Source organism: Desmodus rotundus, chromosome 9 (genome assembly GCF_022682495.2).
Source record: "Desmodus rotundus isolate HL8 chromosome 9, HLdesRot8A.1, whole genome shotgun sequence".
Lineage (NCBI taxonomy): Eukaryota > Metazoa > Chordata > Mammalia > Chiroptera > Phyllostomidae > Desmodus > Desmodus rotundus.
The window spans coordinates 45,898,457-45,916,731 of record NC_071395.1 but is presented as its reverse complement, the minus strand read 5'-3'; the positions used below and the strand labels follow the sequence as shown (position 1 = coordinate 45,916,731).

General features: G+C 52.8%; 1 protein-coding gene and 2 non-coding genes across 14 annotated transcripts; all 3 read right to left on the bottom strand.

Moving 5' to 3' along the window:
* Positions 1–482: 482 nt before the first annotated feature.
* Positions 483–17,676, bottom strand: TNPO2 (transportin 2). 12 transcript variants are annotated; one of them, XM_045192445.3, is made up of 25 exons: positions 17,074–17,676; positions 15,666–15,780; positions 15,016–15,091; positions 14,783–14,932; positions 12,951–13,057; positions 12,735–12,868; positions 12,574–12,655; positions 12,376–12,498; positions 12,171–12,289; positions 11,053–11,113; positions 10,790–10,955; positions 10,447–10,599; positions 6,672–6,897; positions 6,297–6,468; positions 5,762–5,848; positions 5,576–5,683; positions 5,335–5,493; positions 4,750–4,837; positions 4,466–4,564; positions 3,797–3,892; positions 3,395–3,470; positions 3,021–3,120; positions 2,868–2,942; positions 2,644–2,745; positions 483–2,536 (listed from the first exon to the last, which is right to left on the bottom strand). In XM_045192445.3, the coding sequence occupies exons 2-25, from the start codon at positions 15,762–15,764 to the stop codon at positions 2,453–2,455; spliced, it is 2,742 nt and encodes a 913-aa protein (XP_045048380.1). In that variant the 5' UTR covers positions 15,765–15,780; positions 17,074–17,676; the 3' UTR covers positions 483–2,452. The 12 variants fall into 12 exon arrangements, with proteins under 12 accessions (XP_045048380.1, XP_024412754.1, XP_024412753.1 ...); XM_024556986.4 differs by having other exon boundaries at positions 2,618–2,745; positions 3,395–3,500; positions 17,074–17,671; XM_024556985.4 differs by having other exon boundaries at positions 2,618–2,745; positions 3,395–3,500; positions 15,666–15,777; positions 17,074–17,671.
* Positions 4,634–4,708, bottom strand: LOC128779336 (small nucleolar RNA ZL2). The gene has a single exon (XR_008425242.1). It is a non-coding gene; the product is annotated as a small nucleolar RNA ZL2 (small nucleolar RNA).
* Positions 6,547–6,615, bottom strand: LOC112301600 (small nucleolar RNA SNORD41). The gene has a single exon (XR_002974502.1). It is a non-coding gene; the product is annotated as a small nucleolar RNA SNORD41 (small nucleolar RNA).
* Positions 17,677–18,275: the final 599 nt, after the last annotated feature.

Sequence of the window (18,275 nt, the reverse complement as noted above, 5' to 3'; positions counted from 1 at the left end):
CCCAGTAATTGTTGCCAATATCTTACATATCTCCCACAGGCCTGGTGCTAGGGGCTGAGCTTTCTATAAAAATGTCAGAGATGCCCAGTGATCCAGTCGCAGAAGTCAGCCAAAGATGAAGGTGCTGCAAGGCTTTGCCCTTTATCACTCAGTTTAGTCTAAGGCAGGTGGGGATCTTGAACCTAGGCTATAATACTAATGGCTCTCCTTTAGTGAGCTCAGGACATTTAGTGGTTGTAATAACGCACTCCACATACATGTTACATTTAATCTTCACCTTTCACATTCACCTTAACCATTTTATAGGAAAGAAAACTGATGCTTGGGGTCCCAATAAATGTCCCTGGTTATTGCTTATTTCCTTCTCCACTCTCCCAATTATTTCCTGAGTCCTGTGTACCCCCATTTTTACAGCCTCCCAACCTCCCTCAACATCTCTACTGCCAAAGCCAAGGACACAGGAGGCCAACTGGAGACCAAGGTTCACAAGAAACTGATCTTTACTCAACAAAGTTCTACACAAGTGGAATCTCACACCACCTCGGCGCCAATCCCCAGCACAGCATGGTAACAAATGGACAGACCCTGGAGCCCGCAGGAGGAAGAAAATGAAGGGGAAGGAGGGACATGGGAACAAGCGGATCTGCGGATCGAAGCCAGTCAGGGTCCGCAGCCCTGGGCAGGAGAGAAGGTTGAGAAGCTACAACTTTGTTGTGCAAAAAATCAACCAAAAATAAATTAAAAATTAAATAGTTTTCTTTTTAAAAAAAGAAAAGACGATGAACCAGGCTCCCACTTCCCTGGAGGTGGTTGGAGCCCCGCCCCCAAACTGGGTGGAGGAGTTTCCAAACCCATCCGACAGCCAATCCATCCACACTCCCCAAGGCCCTGCAGAGGACGCTCCAAAGAACTGGAATTACCAGAAAATTAAATGGTATTTAAAAAAATTTTTTTTTCTTTTTTACAAATGGCTTCCAGAGACCTGCTGGAGTTTCCAAGGTGGGGAGGGGGAATTAGCTGAATTTATGGAATGTGCACCAAGTGCCCCTTGGAATAGAGGCAGGGCCGGACCCTGTCTGAGAAAAGACACAGGGCTATGATGGGGATGGGGTCCAGGAACCCAGTGGGATGAACGGAGCAGGCCCCAGGATGCAGGAGACCAGTCAAACCTCCCAAAACCACAAAAGGGGCCCCCAAAGAAGTAAAAAGCAGGGGAAGAGAAAAAAAACCTTAAGGGGGCTGCAGAGTCCAGCTTCATTTCGAGGCCAACTTTAAACCACACTCCCTCTGGTTCTAGGGGAGCCTCTCCCACTGTGACCACACCCCCAACCAATCCCAGTAGGGTCCCTAACACTGCTGCCCCAATCTGGTGGGGTCTCAGGGCCCCTGGGAGCAGTGATGAACAGGAAGCCTCATGGCCTCAAGGTGGGGGGGACACCACCCCTCCACCAAGCTCTTGCTTTCCTTCTTGCTGGCAAAGCATGAGCCTTCATTGCATCAACATCAATTAAATGCCCCAGCCCTCATTTTACAAACTCGGGCCTGGAACTTGAGTTAGGCTCTCAGAAGCACATAGAAACAGATTGCCCTTGAAATGGACGTGCTTATGGAGAGGCAGGGGGTATGTGTCAGCAGCTCTGGCCACCCCCAGCTCTCTCTCCCCAAAAACAAAAAAAAAACAAAAAACAAAAAAACCCTAGGCCAGTGTCTTCAAAAGTCACTGGAGCACAAGGGATGGAGAGAGGGACCTCTGGCCAGCCCCAGCCATTCCTGTGGTCTCCACTCTTCTGGGTGGGATAGGACAAGGAGGGGACACGCTGGCTGAGGCTGCCAAGAGAGCTGGCAGGAAGTATGCAGAGCAGGTCCAAAGCATGTGAGTGCTGACGGGACAGCCCCAAGGTGGCCTTCCTCTTACTCCACCCTGGGCTTCCGGAAGAGGACCCCAACCCACCCAGCCCTCCCCAGTCATCGCCAATTCCAGTAAAACAGCAGAAGCTTCTTAAACTCTAGATGCAGGTTACATGGAAGGCCTTACGGGTTAACTCAGGGGTTCACTAATTCTACTGTCTCCATGCAGTCAGGGAAATGGTGGGGTGGCTAGCCCAGCCTGGCTGGCAACAGCGCCCGCACATGAGTGTGGCCACGTGTGTACGTGAGTGTACGCATCTCTACAGGGACCCCCCTCCCCACCTGCTTTCCCTCTGCTTCATCCTAAGCCGGATTCAGTCGGCTGTGTTGATTCTTCCCTCCCACATGGCTGGCCCAAGTGGGCTGCCTGAGGTGATCCCACTTAGAGAAAGGGGCCCTTGCTGCCACGAAGTCCCACCCCCCTCCCGTTTGTAGGATGTGTGGAGGCCCACCCACCTGCCCACCGCTGGCTGGCCACACAGGCCAGGCATGGCAGGTAGATGGACAGGGAAGGCATCTGGATTTGGGTCCCACTCACTCCTCCCTAACCCCCCTCAACCAGGGCACGGCAACTTCTGGACGCAGTGTGCTCCCCAGCAACCCCTCTGCTGACGACGCAGACAGAAACCTGCAGGGAGAGGAGGGGTCAGAGCCTGTGCTTCCCCAGCCCAGTGACAGCACCAGCCCCCTGTACACGCAGCCTCCTCACCTGGCAGTCGCAGTGCTCCTCTAGACCCCATAGAAGGCAGCCAACCTCTCTTTGAGCAGTGGTGGGAACTGCTCTGAGAACTGCTGCCAGTTCTCCTCCCCAACTTGATCTTTGAAGCCATGGAGAATCTGTTGGGGGCGGGGGGGGGGGGGGGCGCCCAGAACAGAGCAAATGAACCTGGCCTCTTCCCCCACAGGGTCTCCCCACAGCCACCTCCTGGGACTGCATCAGGGTGAAGCGGGAGCCTCACCTTATAAAACATGTCCCGAAGGTCATCCTTCGGGCTCACCCAGGAGGCTACAGCATCGCAGAAGAAAATAAAGTCCTGAAATGTGACGAATCCCATGTGAGGGGCCGCCCGAGCCAGCCCCAATGCCTTCCCTCAGAGCCCAGCCGCCCCAACCTGCACGACGCCCCCAGGGTTGACGCCTATCATCATGCAGATGCCTCTGAAGGCTGAGTCCTTCTCCTCATTGTCCCTGATGTTCCTGAGGGACGTGCACCTGTGGGGAAGGTGAGCAGCAGGGAATCAGCCAGCAGGGCTGGGGCAGGAAGGGCATCCATTGGGAACAGTGGGCAGTGGGGCTGGGGTGGGGTGGGCCATGTGTCTACGGGGCATGGAGGAAGCAGGGGGGATCAGTGGATGATGGGGCTGGGACATGCCGCCACAGGTGGGCAGGGCTGGGTGGGCACAGGCAAGGGGATGGATTGGACCTGTCCCACCCACTCTGCTGCCCAGCCCACCACACAGGAGGCCCCACATAGGTGAACACACACCAAGGCCGGATGAACTGCTGCAGCATGGGTGCCACCTCCTGTGGGCACACGTAGCCTAGGCGGCCGATGGTGATGGCTGGAATGGCAGAGGGACTCATCAGGCGACCTGCAACCCCGAGTGGCCCCGGGACGGTACGTGGCGGGGCCTCTGGCACCAAGTACCAGTCCTGCCCCACAGGCCCCCAAGGGAACAGCTCCTGCCAGCCACCAGGGCCCAGAAGCTTGGCCTAGACTGCATCTTCCTCTGAAGCCAGCATCTTGCCTCTCCTCCCAGAACCGCTGCCAGGTCCTTCTAGATACCTTCCCTGGTTCATTCCCAAAGCCACTTAACTACCCTCAGTCAAGAAGCCCACCTCTGGGAGGTGAGCAAGGGGGCAGCGGCAGCCCAGACCTGGTGCCCACCTGTGTTTTCCAGCAGCGTCTTGGGTGTGTTGGGCCGGTTAATGATCTCCACCAGGTTATTAAGGACCATCTGCACATAGGGCTGCATCTCTGCCCCTGGGGAATCAGAGAGTCAGCCGCACACAGCCCATGCCACCCATGCCACCCACCCAATTACATCTAGACTCTGGCCAACTGCATCCAGTGAGGGAGCGAAAAACCTTCTTCAGTTGGTCCCCAGGCCAGGACCCATGGCCAACTTGAGACAAACCCATACCCTCCAAACATCAGAAGCTTCCCTGGAATCACGCCTGAACACCAAGGTGAGGCCAGATGGCCCAGTTTCCTTGTGGGGAAAGGGGGAAGCTGCCAAAGTTTCCCTACCAATTTCAGTGGGGATCTTTTTATCCGACTGCATTCGGGGTGGGAAGGTGGCCAACGGTCCAATCAGAACAGGCCTCCTGACCTGCCTCTTTGCAGAAGCCAATCACAGATGGCCTTTTAGACACTTGACCCATCTCAGATGAAAATGCTCAGAGGTGTCCTCTTACCCCTGGCCCATGGGAGCCTTCCTCAAGGAACACGGGCACCCTCTTGAGGAAGCCTGTCACCCAGAGCCAGGCTCCTGTCCCCAGGCCAGGAATAGGCCAATGGGGAGGGGCAGGGCCTGCCCATCTGCAGAGCACTCACCCATCTGCATGCAGATCTCACCAATGGCCCAGGTGGCATTGTTGCAGACAGAGATGAACTCAGGGTTCAAGTTGGTGCCCAGGATGGGCATGAACTCAGCTGGTGGGGAGAAAGAGAGATGCTAAGCAGGAGGACCTGCCAGCATGAGCTCCCTGACCTCACTGGGCAGGCCCCATCAGACAGTACGAATACATCCCAGTTCGGTCACAGTCCTCCCTAGTTATTTGTTCATCACTTGAGGTCGGGGCTAGGATTACGAGGTGAGGACAAGATGGGTGTCATACCAATGCAGGGCTTGACGTGGATGAAGCAGGCTTTGGTGAGGTCTCCCAGGAGGGCAAAGGAACTCTGCCGGACCTCAGGCATTGAGTCCTGGGGGTCAGAGCAGGGTAAGCATGGCAGGGCTCCCCTCCCCACAACAAGCCGGGGCCTCAATTAATCCCTTAGCTCAGGGCAGCTAGGGAAGCAGTCAGTCCCTGGGACACAGCCTGACCCTTCCACTTTCTAGCACTGAAGCCACAGGCCTCCTGTGTACATCGGGACTCAGGCCACGAGAATGAGTGCCTAGCTCAGGACACTGCTACAGATGAGGGAGGCACGTGTAACTGCTGGCCCTCCTGATACACGGGGTCAGGGGTGATGTTGAAGAGGCTGTGCTTTCCCATTTTCTATTTTCTATTTTTAAATTTTCTACATTGTTGGCTTGAAAAATGAGCTTTTACTCATGTCCTATTTGAATTCCCTTCTAAAATAATCACAGGGGTTTTTTTACAAGCCCCCTTTCCTGGCCCTGACTCCTCCCCCAGGGTGGCCCATACAGGCTGTTGGGTGCCATCACTGAGAGAGGCCTGTGAAGGGTGCCCACCCACCTGCATGCACTGGAAGAGCAGTGTCATGATGTTGCTGCGGGCCACCAGCTGCTCCACGTGGCCACCCAGGCCCTCAGCCAGGCCGCTGAGCAGGTCTAGTGCCACGATCATGAAGTCCTTGTCGGGGGCCTCGTACTGCTCAGGGTGCTGGGTGTACATCTGGGCACAGTTGGGGTGGGCGGGAGAGTGAGGGCGGCAGGCCAGGGCTGGGGCAGCAGCAGAGGGGTGGGCAGGTGCTCACCATGGCCTGAGCCAGTGTCTTCTGCACCAGGGTGACGCAGCGCTGGTAGACAGGCTCACAGTAGGGCAGAAAGCCACTCTGCAGGGCAGTGGCCACGGATGACAGACACTGGTAGGAGGAAGGCAGGAGAGGTGAATTTAGGTGGAGTAAGGCACGGCTGCAGGGGGGAGCCTGGAGACCACCCACCTCTAACAGAGGGAAGAGGTCCTTGTCTTCATCCTTGAGTTCGTTCCACTTCTGGATGAGCGGAGGCATCAACTTCTGGATGTATTCCTGCAGTGGGAACAAGAAGTTGGGACTCTCTGGGTAGAGGTGGCAGCCTGAGAACTAGCAAGGCAGTCCATCGCCCATTGCCTGAGCAATAAAGCCTGGGCTCCTTGTGGCTCATGGGGCCTGTAAGGCCTCACCATCCAGCCAGACCTCCAGGTTCTTCTGACCCGTCCCAAGCCCCACTATATCCACCCTTGCCCCTTCAGCAGTGTGGGTCAGCATCCTGGTTCCCACAGGCCCCTGAGCTCCCCCAGCACAGCACTTACCACACTGTCTCATAACTGTCTGTCTCCCACACTAGACTGGGAGCAGGGTGAGGGCAGGGGCCAGGTATCTCTGCCTGTTGAGGTCACGGCCATGTCCCTGGCGTGTGACACAGGGTCGCCAACAGGTCACTGGATGCCAGAGGGGAACAGGGAATTAGGAGGAGGGAGCTGCAGTGGGGTCTCACCGGCTGGTTGAGGTGGTGGCCCACAGAGTCAGCGAGGGTGCCAATGGCATCATAGAGGATGAGTAGGTTCTTGTGCTGGTACTTGCCAAAGGCAAACACAAGAGTATCCAGGATATAGCTGAGGTAGGGCACCAGCTCCGTGCAGGCCTCTTCCTCCAGGGTAGCGAAGGCACTGGAAGGTAGGAAAGGGCTCAGTGGGCACCTACAGGCGGGGGTGGGCCAAGGGCAGGTAGAGACAGGAAGGGGTGCTCGGGATCAGCCAGTACGAATACATTAGGGATCAGCGGATGTCAGGGGTAATGAGTGTCATCACTTCCCGAAGGGCAGCCAGAGGCACAGGGGGTGAGGACTGTGGGGCCAGGGGTCAGAAGTCACCTGCAGGCTGCCTCCTGCACCCTCTTGTTGCCATCCAGAATGCGCTTGAGCAATTCTGTCATCAGAGGCTTGAGGTGCATGTCCGGTGGCTGGCTGACCACCCAGTGGGCATAGCGGCTCAGCGTCCAGCAGGCGATGGAGCGAACCAGGGCCTTCTTGTCCGACAGGCACTGGATGAGGTGCGGGATCAGCTCAGGAAGGTAGGGCACCATGCCCTGCATGCAGCCTACAAGGACATCAGGGGGCAAACCTGAGCCCAGCTGAGCCCGGCCACACTTACCCTTTAGAGATCAGCAGGAAAACTGAGGCTCAGAGATTGAATAACTGGCTCAGAGTCACAGAGCCAGTGAAAGGTAGGGTCAGGAGAAGCGGCATCAGAGCAAACCTTTCCCTGCCATCAGCTCCACCCCAACATGGTCACTTATTAATCCACAGATGACCAGGCCGCACAGTGATTTGGGCTTTGTGGGCAGCAGTGACCCTGATGGGTGGAAAGTCCTTTTCTTTTAAAACCTTTCTTGGATGTTTCAAATTTCTATGTTTCATCATCTTTTTAAAAGAGAACCACAAGCCCTGGCTGGGTGACTAAGGTTGGAGAGAGCATCGTCCCAATGCTCCAAGGTTGTGGGTTGACCCCCAGTCAAGACATACACAAGGATCAACCTACGAATTGGTAAATAGGTGGAACAACAGATCAACCTTTCTCTCTCAAATTAATGAATAAAAATCCTTGGGAAAAAAAAAACCATGAGTACGTTTTTCAATTAGAGCATAGATAATAGCACAACCCCTATTAAATGATGTTTTTATGGGTTTAGAGTCAGTTCTTCTAGGTCTTTTCCCATGAGTATGTAGAACACAAAATGTAGTCTATTAACATATGTACACGTATTAACACAAGCTATATTACACTTACTTTGTGAGAAAACCTCTCCTTAATTTTTTAAAAATATTTTTTGATTATTCTATTACAGGTGTCCCAACTTTTTCCCCCTTTGCCCCTCTCCACCCGGTACCCCCAGCAATCCCCCACTTAGTTCATGTCCATGGTCATGTAAGTAAGTTCTTTGGCTTCTCCATTCCCCATACTATCCTTAATCTCCCCATTTTGTACCTACCAATTTGTGCTGCTAAATCCCTGCACCTTTCCCATTTTCCTCCTTTCCCCTCCCAACCAATAACCCCCCCCAAGTGATCTCCATATCTATGATTCTGTTCCTATTCTGCTAGTTTGCTTCATTTTTTAGATTAAGTTGTTGATAGTTGTAATTTATTGCTATTTTAATGTTTGTTTTGATTTCTTCTTTTTAAAAGATTTTATTTTAGAGGGGAAGGCAGAAAGGGAGAAAATATCAATGTGTGGTTGCCTCTTGCACCCCTACTGGGGACCTGGCCCACAACCCAGGCAAGTGCCCTGAGTGGGAATCAAACTGGCGACCCTTTGGTTCACAGGCCAACACTCAATCCACTGATCCACATAAACCAAGGCTTGATCTTCTTTTTCTTATGTAATTCCCTTTAGCATTTCATGTAATAATGGATTGGTGATGATGAACTCCTTTAGTTTTACCTTCTCTGAGAAGTGCTTTATTTGCCCCTCTATTCTAAATGACAGCTTTGCTGGACAAAGTAATCTAGGTTGCAGTCGCTTCTAGCCTGCAGCTTCTTTTGAGAAATCAGCTGACAGTGTTATGGGAACTCCTTTGTAGGTAACTGTCTGCCTTTCTCTTGCTGTTTTTAAAGATTCTTTAACCTTTGGCATTTTAATTATGTGTCTTGGTGTGTCCCTCTTTGGGTCTATCTTGTTTGGGACTCTGCACTTCCTAGACTTGTATGTCTATTTTCTTCACTAAATTAGGGAAGCTCTTTCTTTCTTTTTTGTTTTCAATTTCCTGCTCTTCCTCTTCCTCTTCTCCTTCTGGCACCCCGATGATTCGGATATTAGTATGTTTAAAAATGCCCCAGAGGTTCCTAAGCCTATTCTTTTTTCTTTTTTTTTTTAATTTTTTTTCTTTCTGCTCTTCTGATTGAATGCTTTTTCCTCCCTTGTGTTCCAAATCATTGATTTGATTCTCAGCTTCATCTTCTCCACTGTTGGTTCCCTGTAGATTTTGATTTCACTTAATACAACATTCATTTCTGCCTGGGTCTTTTTATGGCATTGAAGTACCCAATGAATTCCTGGAGCATCCCGATAACCAGTGTTTTGAGCTCTGCAACTGATAGGTTGCTTATCTCCATTTCATTTAGTCCTTTTTCTGGAGTTTTGGTCTGTTCTTTCATCTAGGCCATATTTCTTTGTCTCCTCATTCTGGCAGTCTCCCTGTGTTTGTTTCTGTGTATTAGGTAAAGTTGCTTTGACTTTCTGATAGCACACCTATTAAGTTGTATGGAGTGGAGCCTTAGGTGATTACCAGGGCAGGGCAACCTGTATCACTACTCTGTTGCTATGTGGGGGAGAGCTTGCAGAGGGGACAATGTCACTGCCTGGCCTCAGGAGTTCTGCCTGGGAGTAATCTAGTCTCCGCACTCGCATTCCACATTCTCCCCATATGCCACTGGTGCCCTTCAAGCTGTTGCCCTGGCACTGAATCCCAGAGCGGGTGGGTCTGTGTGAGTCCTAAGTCTGTTGCGCACCCTTTAAGAGGACGCAGTTTATTCCACTGCCTCAACTCCCACTGGTTTTTATAGCCAAAAGTTATGGGGATTTATCTTCCTGGCGCTGGGACCCTGCGCTGGGTAGTCTGGACTGGGACTGAGATCTCTCGCTCCCAAGGTATCCCTCTTGTTTTTTCATCCACAACACGTGGCTATGAAACCACCCATTCCCATCTCCGTGCCTCTCCATGCAACTCAATGTCTCTATGTGTCTCCGCCCCTCCTACTCATCTGGATGAATGTGGCTTCTTTAAATGCTTGGTTGTTGGACTTCTACACAGTTCGATTTTCTGACAATTCTGGGTGATATTTCTTTTGTAGTGTAGCTGTATTTTTTGCTATTGTTGTGAGTGGAAGCAAGGTATTTACCTATACCTCCACCTTGACCACAAGTCTCCCCCTCCTTAGATAATTCTGAAGGCTCTCCAGAGTGAGGGCTTCTGAACTTTTTAGGACACGCCTATATGCTGAGGCAGTCACAAGTGGTTCCCATAACAGACTCACAAAGCCCTCTCTCGTCATCCAACTTGTACACTCCATCAGCACAAAGCCAGGCTGCCCAAAGGGACAGCACCAAAGGGTGCCCAAAAACCAGGCTAGTAACAGCACACCACGTGAAGTCTGAAGAAGCACCACCACTGCACACTAATTCTAGCAAGCCAACCCCGCAGCCAGGGAGCAGGTCTGAGGCCCAGCTGCACCCTGGGTAAATGGGGAGGTGATATACATCCCTCTGTACCTCAGTTTCCCCATCTGTGAATCCCACCTCGTCAGGTGGCGCTGAGCCCACAGGACCAGGCTGCCTGCCATGGGACAAGCACTGAAAAAGTGACTGTTACTGTTGTTGTACTTATAATTTTGCTTACGACCTCACAGAATTGCCTGTCCATGAGAACTGAGAAGATGTGCATTTTAGGGTTTGGGGTTCCTTTCAGGCTCACAGGTTGAGGGGAAGATTGAAATCCCACAGCTATCTGAAGGGGCTGAGAAGGCCTTTGGAGAAAACTCAGGGATAATGTGGCCCCCTCCCCACAGGCAGTCCCACTTAGGCCATACCCAGTCACACACCTGCACAAGGGTCAGAGGTCAGGAACAGCCAGGACAGCGGAGCACTCACCCTCAGCAATGGCGCCCAGCACCAGAATGCCTGACTCCTTGACCACCCACTCGGGGTGGAAGAGGAGGCCCTTGAGCAGGGGAAGGAGGTGGGGCAGTAGTTCTTCCCGGAAGACGTTGGCCAAAACGTCCAGTGCAGCCGCCGAACACTTCCCTAAAGCCAGAAGGGAAATTGGGGGCAGGCTCAGAAGCCTATCAGGCAGGGCCTCCTCAACCATACCCCCAGACCAGAGATCATGATTAGGGTCTTTGTGATCTGCTCCAATTAGGTTTCTCATCACCTCCCAAGAGGGAAACCAGGGCTGCTGCCCACACCCACCCCCACCCCTGCCCAAGCCACACACTCAGATTCCAGTCGGACAAAGCATCGTCATCATCATCATCCTCTGCATCCTCAGAGCTGTCAGGCCTCTCAGCCTCGTGGGGCAGTGTCACTGTGCGCGACTTGTGAAAGCGTGGCTTAATGTCCTGTTCACTGTCAGGGACTGCCTCGTCCTCTTCCACGTCCCCCTGTGGGCCAGGCAGACCACTAAGCACCACCAGGGCCCCAGCCCCTATGCCCCCACCCTCACCCACCTGCCTGGGCCCGGTATTGAACCTGGCTGACCTTGAGTAGGATAATGTCAATTTCCGAGTACTTCATCCCATTCACCAGGATGGGGATCAACCTATTGGGAGAGAGGCTGTTCAGTGGGAAGCAGGGCCCCTGGGGGCTCAATGCCTGGGCAAGAGGGAAGCAAAGTACAGATGGGAGAGTCAAAGGTTGACTGTACAGTGCACACTAATTCTGCTGGCCCCACATCCATTAATCTCCCTTAGTGGTAGCTACCCCAACCCAGTCTCAGCCACTGTGACAGGGACAGAGCTGACTACTGGCTCCACAGGAAAGCTCTTGACCCAGACCTGACCACTCCAGGAAATCCAGACCTCTGAATACACTGAGAAGCTTGGAACAGAGCCTGATCCCTAGAATGCCATAAGGCAGGGACATGTGGCCCAGTCACCAGGCACTTGTCTGGGATGGAGCCAGAATAAGGGAATAAACATGTAGGGCAGCCAGCCTCCTCAGCTGGTACCCATGGGCCCTGGGATTGGAAATTTTGATTAGAGTCTTCACTGATTTGGGGATACGTGAGTGATCCAAGTTGTCCCTAGGACTTTCACTGGAGATACTGGGCAAGAGGGAATTATTTTTTCAGAGGTTCCTAAGTTGTAAAACTATAGAAGTCCCCAGCACAACCGGGAAGGAAGGTCATGCCTGAGAGCAAAGCCAGTGCAGATGAAGTAAATCTGAGACTGGACAGTTGCCTTTCATATCTTTTCAGCACCTGGATCCAGCTATGCCTACAGCTTCTCTTGACTTCTCATTCATTCCACCTATAACTTATCTAATTTTTAAGTCATTAAAATGACATTCAGCCCTGGCTGGTATGGCTCAGTGGATTGAGCACCAGCCTGGGCACCAAAAAGTCCCTGGTTCGATTCCCAGTCAGGGCATATGCCTGGGTTGTAGGTCAGGTCCCCAGTGGAATGTGTGAAAGAGGCAACCACACACTGATGTTTCTCTCCCTCTCTTTCTTCCTCCTTTCCTCTCTCTAAAAATAAATAAATAAAATCTAAAAAAAAAAATTCCTATCATTTGCAAAATGTATGCTGACATAAGAAGTAAACTGAAATAAAAGAGGTGGAGCCTGGAGTGGGACAGTGAATACAAGAAGCACTCACTGGACCAGGTGGGAGGCCAGGACGTCCTTGCAGATGGGCTGCTCGGCCAGCGTCAGCCAGAACTCACAGGCCTCAAGGGCAACATTCTCATCATGGTCCTGGGTCCTCTGCAGCATGTACTGGAGTAGGTGAAAGAAAAGCTGAAGGCCTTGCCCTGTGCCCCCAGCCCTGCAGCATCCTCCCGGGCAGGCTTAGGTGTACACACCTGGATAATGCTATGCATGTGGGGGATGAGCCTATCGATTCGCACTTCCAGCAGCATTACCAGGGCACGGCAAACATTCTTCCGCACCTCAGGGTCATCGTCCACGGCCAGGGCAAACAGGTGCTGCAGGGAAAGCAGGATCAGCCACAGTGGGGACCTCTGTTCCTCACCCTGCTCATCCCCCATCTGGCAGCCTACCTCAATGAAAGTGTCAATATTGTCCATCAGCGCCTGGGCCCGGTCCATGATGAACTGGTTCACGCAGGCGATAGCATGGGACCTGGCAGGGAGTGGGCATGTGGGTCACCCCGCCCTGCCCTCCCCAGGTGCCCTGCAGACCCCTGGGGAGCTGCACCCACCGGATCTTGGGGCTGCAGTGCTTGAAGAACTGCAAAAATTTGGGGATCATGATGTTAAGGGGCCTGTTGAGGGCATCACTATCCAGGAGCTCAGATGAGTCTTCACAGATCTTCTGCAGGGCTCCAAAGGCTCCCTGAGTGGGGAGGAGCATACATGGGTGTGGGTTCAGGTCCAGCCCCAGCTCCCACCTGGGCAGGCCACAGCTTGTCACCTACCTCGCACGTGTTGTAATCCTCTGAGTTGAGCAGGTTGCACAGCTGGGGCAGCAACTCAGGCCACATCTGCAGCTCACCCTTGGAAGCGATGGTGGTGATGAGAATGCCTGGGCGGCCAGGAAAGGACGCAGCCTCAGGCTGGGTGCAGGTGGGCTTGCTCAGCACCCCAGTGCTCCCTGCCACACTCAGGATGCTCTCTGAGTGAGCCCTACACAGCCCTTCTGAGATCCTCTGAGCCTTACTGTAAGTCTGTTCCAGGCCCCAGGATGCAGCACAGAACTAAATACAAAGACTCTGCTGCAAGGTTAACAAAAGGCCTGGGGAGCTATATGCCAAGAGCTTAAGGGGGAAATAAAGCAGAGATGGCTAGCAATGGCTGAGAATGAGGGTAGCAACTTAAAATTGGGTGTCCAGAGCTTCCCAGGTAACATCTTGCTATCTGAACGAAGACCTGAAAGAGGTGAGGGAGAAGCCACCCAGGTCTCTAGGGAAAGAGCATCCCAGGCAGAGGGAATGGCAGGTGCAAAGGCCTGGGGACAGGAGCCGGCCTGGGGAGCTTACAGTTTGGTAAGGAGCCAGTGGGGCAGAGTGGGAGGAAGTGAGAGTGGGGAGAGGGCAGGGGGAAGGTCCTGCAGGGTCACATGGCCTCTTGAGAGCTTGCACTGCTTCCTAGAAACCCAAGTACAACCTACAGTAGGTATCTAAAGTGTGAGGGCAGGACAGGTGTCTGGCAGTTGAGCTGAATGCAGGTGATATCAGCGCAGAGATAATATTTAAAGCCAGAAGGTGGCAGTCTTTCCTAAGGAAAGATGCTGCCAGTGCCAACACTCCAGATGACCCTGGCTCACAGGTCTGCTAGGAAAAGTGCTTCCTGAGATAGACTGTGAAGACAGCCCCAGTCTCCCCTATGTGACGTTAGCCACATTACCTAACCTCTTTGTGCCTTGATGGGGACAAAGACCACAGGCCTAGTAGAGCTACTGGGAAACTTCAGTGACCTTAACTCAAGTACTAGAGCAGAACCTGACAGCAGGAATGAGCTTAGTCAGTCCAGGTCTTTCTGCTGGCATCAGAGGAGGGTACTGTCAGGGCTGAGGGTCTCTTTTAACAGAAACAGCAGTCCCCAAGATATCCATTTCATATCTAACGCTATTTTTCTGTCTTTATTGCAGTTTAAGACTGCCTTCTCTTCAGGACAAGTATATCTGTCTTTCACTTAAAACAGTTACATACAACATCCTTGCAAAAGCAAGTGTTAAATCTTTGCCCCAAATTGACAAAGATTTTAAAGAAAAAAAATGTAAGTTATTACATGTCAACTAACCTTAATAAAACTGGGAAATGGTAACAAACAGTAGGGTTGGTGTTTATCAGTAGTGAAAAGGCTTAAGATAAACTGCTGGGAAATTCTAGTCATCCTTGTGTTAACTACCTCAGGCAGCCTTCCAGGAATCAGGAAGGTTTCAAGGCAAAGCTACCTCATTAAGGACACCCCATTCCACAAGAGTAGGGAGCTGATTTTAACCTGCTACCCTCTCAGGATCTAAACATACAACTCTGGACATTGAGTAACTGCCTCAGAAGCAAGAACAGATGTTTCAGGAGGGAGTGGTTCAGAGCATGGACCTGCACTGGTCACTTCTGAGCTCAGCCACTTACAAGGCAAGTCCCTTAACCTTTCTGTGCCTCAGTCTCCTCATCTGCAAAACGGCGACAATAATAGTTCTACCATCCACAGTGAATCAAGACCCTTAACATTTCTGAGATGCTTCTTGGCTGAGAGTAAGAGCACACGGCATCATCACAGGCTGACTCCCACTGCCCCCCTTTACCTATGGTGGCTCGGATGAGTGAGGAGGCGTCGCCGATGTTGTTGAGACACTCTTGTTTGATGAAGTCAGCCACAGGTGGTGGAAAGCTCTGGTAATGTGCCTTCACGTTGTTCTTAAGGATGAGACCACTGAGAGAGCGAGTTGGCTCATCTGCCGAAAGAGGACTGAGGCTCAGGACCACAGGAGAGAGAACAGGGTCTAGCCTGCATGGAGGGGCATCAAGGGTGTCATACCTTCTGACTTGAGTCTGGTCAGGACGAAGATCAGATAGTTGTTGAAGTCAGGAAACTGGTTCAGTTGTTTTAGTTTCTGCCAGGTTGTTAAGGGATTTGGGAGACAGGGGGCTTCCCCAGGTGGGGCTGCCTTACTGCCATGTAGCTAATAGTACCTCTGACCTCTGGGACTAGGCAGCCAGCTCCTGGGACCCCACCTGCCAATCCCCATGCCCAGAACAATGCAACTTTTCAGGCACGTCAAATTCATCCAGGACGTGGGGTAGCATGCCTGAGCTCCCCACCACTCTTTAAGACCTGGCCAGAGCAGGAGAAAGTTAGTAGGTCCATGTTTTCAAGTGAAACTTGTCAATGCTTAAAATATTTTAAAAGTTTAACTTATACTACTTTAAACAACCAATTGAAACAAAAATTTTAACCATGAACCTAAACCAAAGCTGAGTCCCAACTAGAGGTGTCATTCCCTCCCCCCACCCACAGTCACATTTCTTCTGAGAATGGGGCCCCAAAATTCTAATCCTTAACTCTGCCAAGGCCAGCTCCTAACCACAGCAGTCTGGGGGTGGGGGTGGGGTGCCTATCCTCTGTGGTCTTTAGGGGATGTAGATGTCCGCCCCCGTTCCCCCAGGCTCAAAAGGAAGGAAGGATACATCCTGCACGATACGCTGAGTGGCTGTATTGGGTGACTGCGAGTCTTTGAGCAGCTGTAGGACCTGCTGCAGGCCCTGCTCATCTGGCTGCCAGTCCATGGCACAAGGTGAGCTGCTGGGGTAGGGGCCAGGGTCAGCGGAAGTGGAATGCAGGGACTGCCCTCAGAGGGTAGGCAGAGGCCACAAATCCAGCCAACCCAAGTGAGGGGTCCCCGCCAGCTGCACCATTCACGGCGCACGCAGTCACAGGCTCGGGAGCACGGGCGGGGTGCTGTGGAAGAGCCGGGTCTTCTTCCCAAGGCAGCCCCTGCCTCTGCTCCAGGGGGCAGGCCCTAAGGCTTCTGCGTCCCTCGCAAGCCTCTAGGAGAGGGCCCAGCCACTTCTTCATCCAAGTGCCCTGGCCCAGACCTCGATAACGCTCCGGTCCCATGGTCTCCCGGGTGCAGGTACGGTCCCTAAAGATCTGTCTTCTTCCCAAATCCAACCCTCAAGCTCCGCTACATCCCTGACGCCTCCCCTGCCCCGGTCTAGTCCCTGAGCCTCCCCAGTTGCACCTGATCCCTGCAGCTTCCCCGCATCCGGACCGCCAAGCTCAGCCGGACGCCAGACTTCCCCCCATTTTGGCCTAGTCAGACCCCGTTCAGCGATTCCCCTTAATCAGGCCAGAAGACTAGTCTGCTTTGCCTCTCTCAAGGAGAGTCAGTCAAGTATGCCTAACCCGCTACAAGCGCCCCCTTGACAAGCCCCCGGCCCTTTCCCCAATCAGGTCTGCCCAAGCCTCCCCCATTCCCGCCCTCCGCCCCAGTCAGCATTATCTCCTGCTGATGGATCTCCGCTGCTTCCCCAACCAAGTTTGGCCAATCCCCACCACCACCTCGAGCCAGCAACCTTCGTCGGATCCCTGTGGCTTTCTCCAATTAGGCCTGGCCGAGCACTCTTCCCCCTCCAGCACACCTCCCAACGGATCTCAGAGACGCCTTACAGTCAGACCCAGCAAAGCCCTCCAGGCCGAAGTCCGACGAGCCTCCCTAACAGAGCCAAGCACGGCCCCCCAACTTTTCAGTGCGCCCCCCAACAGCCTCCCCCCACACACACACCCGATCCTTGCGACATCCCCCAATTAGATCCCATCCAGCCTGACCCCAGGCGCCCCACTGGCCGGATTCTCACGGGACCGGAATGTGGCCGGGCTCCGAGGCCCCACCCCCTAAGCCCGGCACGGTTTCCCCCAGCCTCCACCCTCTGCCCATTCTAGCTGCCTGGAGAATCGGGCCCCACCAGGTTCTCGGCCTTTCCGGGTCAGGCGCGGCCCTAATGCCCCGGCCGCACGCTGCACAGGCACGAACCTTGGCGAGGTTCAACGCAAACCGGGACCGAGATGACCTGGTTGTGGGTGAGGCCCACTTACCGGGCTGGAGGCAGCAGCGGCAGCGCCTTGTGCTGCGGCTTCTCGTGAGACTCGCGCGGAAGGAGGGAGCCAAAGCGAGGGAATTGAAAAAAAGAAAAAGAAAAAAAGAAAAGAAAAAAAACGCAGCCCTATATGAGCCGCGGCGGCTTCCGTACGCCGTTCAAATTGGTCTAGCAGAGCCAATTGGAAGAAGTAGCCCTCACACGTGGCCTGCCACCCGGGAGACCCAGGCCCCGCCAAGGTCGGATCACGTGACCAGGAGTTAGCGTCTCTCTCGGCCTCTCTGGCCGGCGCGGTCCTCCCAGCGTCTCGTTTTTCTCAGTGGCTCTCGCACGGAAGCTCTTTTCTGGGAGCTGAGTTTGGTGGCGCGTGGGGACTTTTGAGGTGTCATAGACACGAAAACCTCTCACCCAGAGCTAGCTGCGCCTTTGTCACCCCCTCCTCTAAGTATTGAACTGTGCCTCCTTCCCCGCATCGAGAATACTCTGTAGAAGTACAGTCTGTGTTCAAGGAAGGAGTGGAGGGGACTGCCTGGGGTGGACTTTATACCCCAGAAACAAACAAAAAAAAGAAGCCAGACAAAAGGAGTGCCTGAGACCGGCTGGCTTTCTACAGAAACCTCTGCCACATTTTAAGTTACATATTTACCAGTACAGTTTAACAGTTTTTACAAGGATATAGAAAAAACAAGAATATAAAAATATTAATGAAATGAACTAATAAAATAAACGCCGGATCAAAACGGCCTAATCCCTTTCCCCACTTGAAGCTGAATGAAGGACAGCCCGGTATGGGGCAGGTATGAAGGAAGACATTTTCGTGATCTTTGCACCGTCGGAGGACATAGTAGGGCCCTCTTCCTAAGAGCAGGAAGGGGCTGGAGACCCTGGAAGACTAGTTTTCCCTCCTGCCACTAACAGCCTTAGTTTCCCCACTTGTCAAATAGCTATAAAAATACGTAGTTTGCTGGATTAGAGGTAAATCAAGCATCACCAAAATTGTTCTTTTATAACGTGGTATCTACCGGGAGGGGCCCAAGGCCATCCTTTCACTATGTTCAGCCCCTCCCTAAACCATTATTTACTGAATCAACTAATGCCCTAATCCTCAAGAATAATCCAGCCCTGCCCTGAGAAATTTTTTGGCTTTGAGAGAGGCACAAGGTCAATTTTTGTCCGAGCCTGGAGGAAGGAGATTGGTTT

Excerpts from the sequence above, each read along its gene's own strand:
- TNPO2 (XM_045192445.3), bottom strand. The coding sequence starts at position 15,764 with ATGGACTGGCAGCCAGATGAGCAGGGCCTGCAGCAGGTCCTACAGCTG. Across the intron at positions 5,849-6,296 it reads GCCACCACCTCAACCAGCCG|GAATACATCCAGAAGTTGAT; the intron begins GTGAGACCCCAC and ends TTCCCACTGCAG. Across the intron at positions 4,565-4,749 it reads CCACGTCAAGCCCTGCATTG|CTGAGTTCATGCCCATCCTG; the intron begins GTATGACACCCA and ends TCTCCCCACCAG.